At 42.0% G+C, this 7,593-nt stretch overlaps 1 protein-coding gene across 1 annotated transcript; it reads left to right on the top strand.

Moving 5' to 3' along the window:
* The first annotated feature begins 4,968 nt into the window (after positions 1 to 4,968).
* cited2 (Cbp/p300-interacting transactivator, with Glu/Asp-rich carboxy-terminal domain, 2) lies at positions 4,969 to 7,363 on the top strand. The gene is made up of 2 exons (XM_029631381.2): positions 4,969 to 5,203; positions 5,489 to 7,363. The coding sequence occupies exon 2, from the start codon at positions 5,497 to 5,499 to the stop codon at positions 6,226 to 6,228; it is 732 nt and encodes a 243-aa protein (XP_029487241.1). The 5' UTR covers positions 4,969 to 5,203; positions 5,489 to 5,496; the 3' UTR covers positions 6,229 to 7,363.
* Positions 7,364 to 7,593: the final 230 nt, after the last annotated feature.

Raw genomic sequence — 7,593 nt, 5'->3', positions numbered from 1 at the left:
AGCCAAAGCCCAGGCTTGAACCTGACCAAACATCTCTGGAGAGACCTGAAAAAAAGATGCGCAGAAACTCTCCCCATCCAACCTGACAGAGCTTGAGAGGATCTGCAGAGAAGAATGGGAGAAACTCCCCAAATACAGGTGTGCCAAGCATCTAGCTTCATACCCAACAAGAATTGAGTCCGTTTCACCATAGCGCTTGATAGTTTTTAGTACTGCACTTAAATAAACTTTCAAAGTTCTTGAAATTTTCCGGATTGACTGACCTTCACGTCTTAAAAAATAATGGATAATGAATAAGCTGTAACGTAAAATTTTTTTTTGCAAAAAGTCAAGTGTCTTTGGTTTCAATATTAGGTATTTACTGTGCTGGCTGCTATCCTACTTGAAAGAAAAGCATGTGAGAAAGAAAAAATGGCCACGTATCTACCGCCGGCAACATGTCCATGATACCTAGTAGGAAGCACTTCTTGAGCACCGGAGCACTGGTAGCCGGCTTACTATCCACTCGTAGTGCAGCCCAATCAGCTACGCAAAACGGTCTTGAGAAGCAACAAATCTGCCCAATTAGTTGATTTGCTTTCCATACACCCACTCCTTTTGACACACCCAATCGCTTATACTCCGGTCGCCATATTGGGCTGCAGCTACTTGAAAATAAGCAGTCCTCAATAGGAATTAATGGAATTCTACAGTATTTAAAAAAAAAAATTGTAGTTGGGGAGAGTAACATTCGAACATTAAAAAAATTATACTTTAAGGAAAATTGTATTCTATATTTTGTCATTTATTTTTATGTTTAGCTCACATAATATAATTTGAAAGCATACATTAAGGTGTCTGAAATAGAATAAACATGGGAAAATATACATTTCTATAGCTTCCCAAAAATGTTTTAAGAATGGTGGGGAGAGTGCCAAGATGGAGGCGTGATGGCTTCAAAATTAGCATACCCTATCAATGTATATTTAAGTCATTGATCAATATTGGTTTCCACTCTGGTTTTCACTCTGTCTGACATGACAAAATTTAAAAAGTCAGTCATTGTATAAGTCTACCTTACACCCAAAAACATTAGATGGTAAGAATTGTTATTATACAAGTAGCAGGGTTCTAAATTAAATTTGTATTACTATATCATAAAGAGTCCAAAATGAAGCTGTATCTGCACCAAAGCAAATTGTATGGTGATTTGCATACACCAGTATCATTGCCTTTTCATATGCATGAGCCACCTTCACTTATTAAGTACTGACATAGGCCTACTGATCTGCAAATAATAGATGTTTACAATCATGCATTGCTAATTTGCCTCCAGTGTGGCACTGATAATCGGCAGGCAGATCCCTGTGCAGTCAGTCACTTTAAAGCGGCAATCAACAATTACAAAGCGTTTTCCCCACCTCTATTTGCGGCAGGTAGCCGAGTGTTGGGCCAGTAACAGAAAGATCACTGGTTCGATTACCCGAGCCAGCAAGGTTATGCCCTTGAGAAAGGCAGTTAACCCCCAACAACAACTACACCCTAGGACCTAGGTGTTGAGGATGTCGATTATGGCAGCCCCCTCACCTCTCTGATTCAAAGGAGTTGGGTTAAATGCGGAAGACATACTTCGGTTGAATGCTTTCACTTGTGCAGCTGACTAGGTGTCCCCTTTCCCTGGTTCTGTAAAAAAGTGGCAGGTTGGGGCAGGATAAATTGAACCACTCTCAAATTCAAAGACAGAGCTATGGATCCAAGTACTGACCATCCATGATATCAACATGATAGTTTTAATCATTTTTGGAAGATATACATTGTTTGTTTACATTTGCTTTGTTTACAAACATTGGAGTAAAAAAGCTTATAGTTTGGATTTTGATAGAGTATGTCAGTTCAACTAAGCTCATGAGGTATTTATAAGCTAGGCTATATTCTTCAAGAATCAACTTAACGAATTAAGTTACAAGTACAAAAATGGATGTAGCAACTGCTGATTGCCCCTTTAAGAGCCAAGCATAATATGGAGCTGGCTTTGTAGCATTTGCGCGGACAATAAACTGGATCACTTCTACTCCAACTTCCGAGACATATACAAGGCCCTCCCCTGCCCTCCATTCGGCAAATCCAACCACGACTCTATTTTGCTCCTACCGTCCTATAGGCAGAAACTCAAACAGGATGTACCCGTGGCAAGAAGCATTTAATGCTGGTCTGACCAATCGGAATCCATGCTTCAGGATAGTTTTGATCACACGGACTGGAAAATGTTCCAGGCAGCCTCAGAGAATAACATTGATTTATATGCTGATTCAGTGAGTGAGTTTATAAGGAAGTGCATTGGAGATGTCGTACACAATGTGACTATTAAAACCTACCCTAACCAGAAACCATGGATAGATGGCGGCATTCGCGCAGCACTGAAATTGCCCCATGAACTAAATTACTATCGCCCCGTAGCACTCACTTCTGTCATCATGAAGTGCTTTGAGACTGGTCAAGGATCATATCACCTCCACCTTACCTGCCACCCTAGACCCACTTCAGTTTGCATACCGCCCCAACAGGTCCACATCACACTGCACACTGCCCTATTCGCCATCTGGACAAGAGGAATACCTATGTAAGAATGTTGTTCATTGACAAAAGCTCAGCATTCAACACCATAGTTCCCTACAAGCTCATCATTAAGCTTGAGGCCCTGGGTCTCAACCCTGCCCTGTGCAATTGGGAACTGGACTTTCTGATCGGGCCGCCTCCAGGTGGTGAAGATAGGAAACAACATCTCCACCTCGATGATCCTCAACACTGGGTCCCCACAAGGGTGAGAGCTCAGCCCCCTCCTGTACTCCTTGTTCACCCATGACTGCATGGCCATGCAAGCCTCCAACTCAATCATCAAGTTTTCAGATGACACAACAGTAGTGGGCTTGATTACCAACAACAACAAGAGAGCCTACAGTTAGGAGGTGAGGGCACTCAGAGTGTGGGGTCAGGAAAACAACCTCTCACTCAACGTCAATAAAACAAAGGAGATGATCGTGAACTTCAGGAAACAGCAGAGGGAGCACCCCCCTATCCACATCGACAGGACAGCATTGGAGAAGGTGGATAGTTCCTTGGCGTACACATCACGGACAAACTGAAATGGTCCACCCACACAGGCAGTGTGGTGAAGAAGGCACAACAGCGCCTCTTCAACCTCAAGAGGCTGAAGAAATTTGGCTTGTCACCTAAAACCCTCACAAACTTTTACAGATGCACAATTGAGAGCATCCAGTAGGGCTGTATCGCCGCCTGGTACGGCAGCTGCACCACCCTCAACTGCAAGGCTCTCCAGAGGGTGGTGCGGTCTGTACAACGCATCACCGGGGGCAAACTACTTGCCCTCCAGGACACCTACACCACCCAATGTCACAGGAAGGCCAAAAAGATCATCAAGGACAACAACCACCCGAGGCACTGCCTGTTCACCCTGCTACCATCCAGAAGGCAAGGTCAGTACAGGTGCATCAAAGCTGGGACCGAGAGATTGAAGAACAGCTTCTATCTCAAGGCCATCAGACTGTTAAACAGCCATCACTAACAAAGAGAGGCTGCTGCCTACACACAGACCTGAAATCATTGCCACTTTAATAAATGGATCACTAGTCACTTTAAATAATGCCACTTTAATAATGTTTACATATCTTATATTACTCATCTCATATGTATATATTGAATTTTATACCATCTATTGCATCTTGTCTATGCCACTTGGTCATCGCTGATCCATATATTTATATGTACATATTCTTATTCCATCCATTTAGATTTGTGTGTATTAGGTAGTTGTTGTGGAATTGTTAGATTAGTTGTTAGATATTACTGCACTGTCGGAACAAGAAGCACAAGCATTTCACTACAGTTACATTAACATCTGCTAACCATGTGTATGTACGTGACCAATCAAATTGGATTTGATTTGTACCACCGGAGGTTGGTGGCACCTTAATTGGGGAGGACGGGCTCGTGGTAATGCCTGGAGCCGAATCAAGGGAATGGTATCAAATATATCAAACACATGGTTTCCATGTGTTTGATGCCATTCCATTTGCTCCATTCCAGCCATTATTATGAGCTGTCCTCCACTCAGCAGCCGCATGTGCTTTGTACCCTCAGGAGAAGCAACAGGATATGTTTTTGTGCACAGCAGTGAGCATAGTCAGGTTTGAGGCAAAACAGTACATTGGTTGAGGTGATCAGGTTTGTTTACAGAGCACTGAGCATGAGTTTGGCTGATCAAAACATCGGTGACAACCGCTAGGAGCAGGGCGCACGTACCGCACGCCTGCAGAAGCGTTTGGATATTCATAAAACATGGAACCAGCAAAGGCTCCAAAAGCATTGGATTGTTTCCACTGTTACAACTGTATTCATGTGTCTCTCAACATGTCAGAAATGTCAAATACTGATATAAAAACGCTTATTAATACAAATTAAATCTACACTGTTAAAGTGTTGTATTCTGTATACTTATAGCCTACCTTAACAGAGCATCTCATTGTCATTCTTAACATTATGATTCAGGATAGTTGATTCTGTAATTATAATTATGAAGGTTGATAAACTCGTGGATAACACATTATGAATTGGTACATGTATAGATCCTGAACAGTTTTAGGAGTCAATAGATAGCCTAATAATCTGTCCATTTGGTCATTTTCTCACCTCTTTGCGCAAAATTGGGGAACAGCTTCTATGCATGTTGAACTTTCCAAAGCTGTGAAAAGTGAGTTCATGTTTTCACACTCTTGCCTTAAACAGAAATAGCTGCAATGAGGTAATGTGTCTCGATGTTTCTGCTGTGAACGCGGGAGGCGATTGGTGCGGGAGGGTGGCGAAGGCTCTGCTCCACATTTTTTGCGATCCTGAATCCAGACTTTCGTCTCGTCAGATTCAAGATTTGGCTCGCTCCGCCCATGACTGGTTGTATAGTATATCAGCACTGGGCGAGGGCGCTTGAAACAGTTTTTTATTTTTTTCTGAGCTTAGGTTGAAAGTACGCTATCTTGGTTTTCAGAATGCACAGTGTTCACTGAGTTGGGACTACATATCGCATAAACTGGACTGATATAGTTACTCGTGTTGTGCTGACAGCGGAACCACATCCAAGGGATCCAGTCAAGTTTTGTGTATGGACAACAGCCTAGGAGTGACCTGCGGGAAATTTATACACTGAAAAAAAGTAATTACAATATCACGGAGACATTTGATACAACCTTGTAGCTCTGTTATTATTGTGAACCAGTCTGCAGTTACATTTTATACATAGTGTTTAATATTAATGTTTTGCATGGGAAGTATGCTTTTAAATACTTTCTCATTTGATAATTTGAAGGCTTTAACAGCCAGACTATTTACTGGGTGATAATCCTTTCCACTTTCATTGTGCGTAATTTATTGGATAAGCTAATGATGTTTGTCTTATCCTGTCGATGCAAATGTAATTTTATTTTTTAATTTGTGACAGCTTGGGGAATGGTAGACCGCATGATGGCAATGAACCATGGACGATTCCCTGAAGCTATTAATGGTCTCCACCATCACCACCCAGCACGCAGAATGGGCATGGGGCAGTTCTCGAACCCATTACACCATCAGCAACAACAACAGCAGCAGCAGCAGCAGCAGCATGGCTACACTACTGGTATTATGGGAGATCATTTGCACTACGGAGGGGGAAATGTAACATCTAACCACGGAATTAGACATTCTGTGGGTTCGGGGAATGTAAATGTAAACGCTGGACACCCAAACGGCAACATGCCTCCCGGTGCGCGCTATAGCTCTCAATTTGTGGGACCCACCGCCGCCGTCCCCACTCAAGGACAGCTCGCGGCAAGTATGCAGTTACAAAAGCTCAACACGCAGTACTACAGCCACCATACACATCCCTCTCATCATCATTATATGCATGAGTTGCATCCTGCGAATCATCAACTTAACGGGACAGGACAACAGTTCAGAGATGGCAACGCGAAACACAGCACGTCCAGTTTGCCTCCACAGGCGCACCATTTGCCTGCTGCAATACTGCCCCCCAACGTCATTGACACGGACTTTATTGATGAGGAGGTCTTGATGTCTCTGGTCATTGAGATGGGCCTGGACCGAATAAAGGAGCTACCTGAGCTGTGGTTAGGACAGAACGAGTTTGATTTCATGACAGACTTCGTATGTAAGCAACAGCCAAGCCGAGTGAGTTGTTAAATCTCAGCAAGTGGACTTATACAGTCATCTACTCAAACAGACTTTAAAGCATTCCTGTTTGTCTCTTAAACTCAAGCATTCAAGAGAGATCTGCAATATACCAATGGAGAACCATTCAAACATGTAGGCTATACTAGATAAATTCCTCTAATATTTGGAAGGTAATAAGCTTACACTGCAGACATCATGGAAATGAGTTTGTTTGAGTAGGAATGCACTACAATCTCAATCGAGTCTGTCAGAAGGAAAATCTTCAAATCCATGAAATGCATCATTACCTAATTTAACATCTGAACATGGGAAATCAAGAAAACCTACCCGAGTAGAGCTGTCTGCTTATTTGAATAGTCCTCAAAGAAAATAGAGATGTACAATGGTGTGCTTGGTATATTTATTTTCCTGCCTCATTCAAACATTTTGGATGACAGAAGATGTTGAATTATTATGAATTGCAAATGAACCATATTCTAAATGATCTAAGTGGTTAAGAAACATGCTTCTAGACAAGTGCTGTGTCATTGTTCCCTACAATAATATACTGTCAAATTTTGTTGCGATATACTTATCAGATATCTGTAATGTAAAATGATTTGTCTTTCATGGAAGAGAACTGCAACTTGTGTTTTTTTTTCTCTTCTCCCCTGCAAATGTCTTTCTAACATTGCTTGTATCCCAGCCAGGATGCGGTGTGAGTGAACTTGGCTGTCCTGGTTATTGTAAAGGTTAATTGTAGGAGAGATGTGGATCCTTCAATAACAGAGGGAGTGATGTGTTGAGGTGTGGGTATTGTCCACATGCTTAAATGGGACCTGTCTAGTAGAAAGAGTGAGACAAAATATTGTCTTTGGAAAAAGGATACTCCTTGCCTGAATACCTGGCCCCCTCCCCCCTGCTCTTTCCTTTGTGGACAATAAATGGTGTGGAATGTTATCAAGGTAGAGAGTATAATTTCACAGGATGTTTTCTTCCTCATCAGTTCTGAGAATTGACACCACTGTGCTTATTTAGTGTATGCGATACATGGCAATACTACTGTGTTGAAGCTTTCCAGGAAAGTTGGACAGTATTTTTGTAATTTATTCTATTTTAATTTGCAAACATGAATAAAGCAGCTGAAGTGCATTACTGAAGTGAACATGGTGTGATTGTGGGTGTTGGCATCCGTTCCATGTGTTTTCAATTTGTGGGGTTTGTTGTTGCATACTTTTGCATAGTGGCAGGACAAAAAAACAACTATCCTTTTACATTCATATTTCAGTTTGGTTCACATGGGCCCAAAGTTGTAGTTAGGGAAAGGGGGATACCTAGTCAGTTGTGCAACTGAATGCATTCAACTGAAATGTGCCTTCTGCATTTAACCGAACT

This window comes from Oncorhynchus nerka, linkage group LG24, assembly GCF_034236695.1.
Source record: "Oncorhynchus nerka isolate Pitt River linkage group LG24, Oner_Uvic_2.0, whole genome shotgun sequence".
Taxonomy (NCBI): Eukaryota; Metazoa; Chordata; class Actinopteri; order Salmoniformes; family Salmonidae; genus Oncorhynchus; species Oncorhynchus nerka.
Note: the sequence above shows the minus strand (reverse complement) of the source record. Positions and strands in the feature narration are given on the sequence as shown.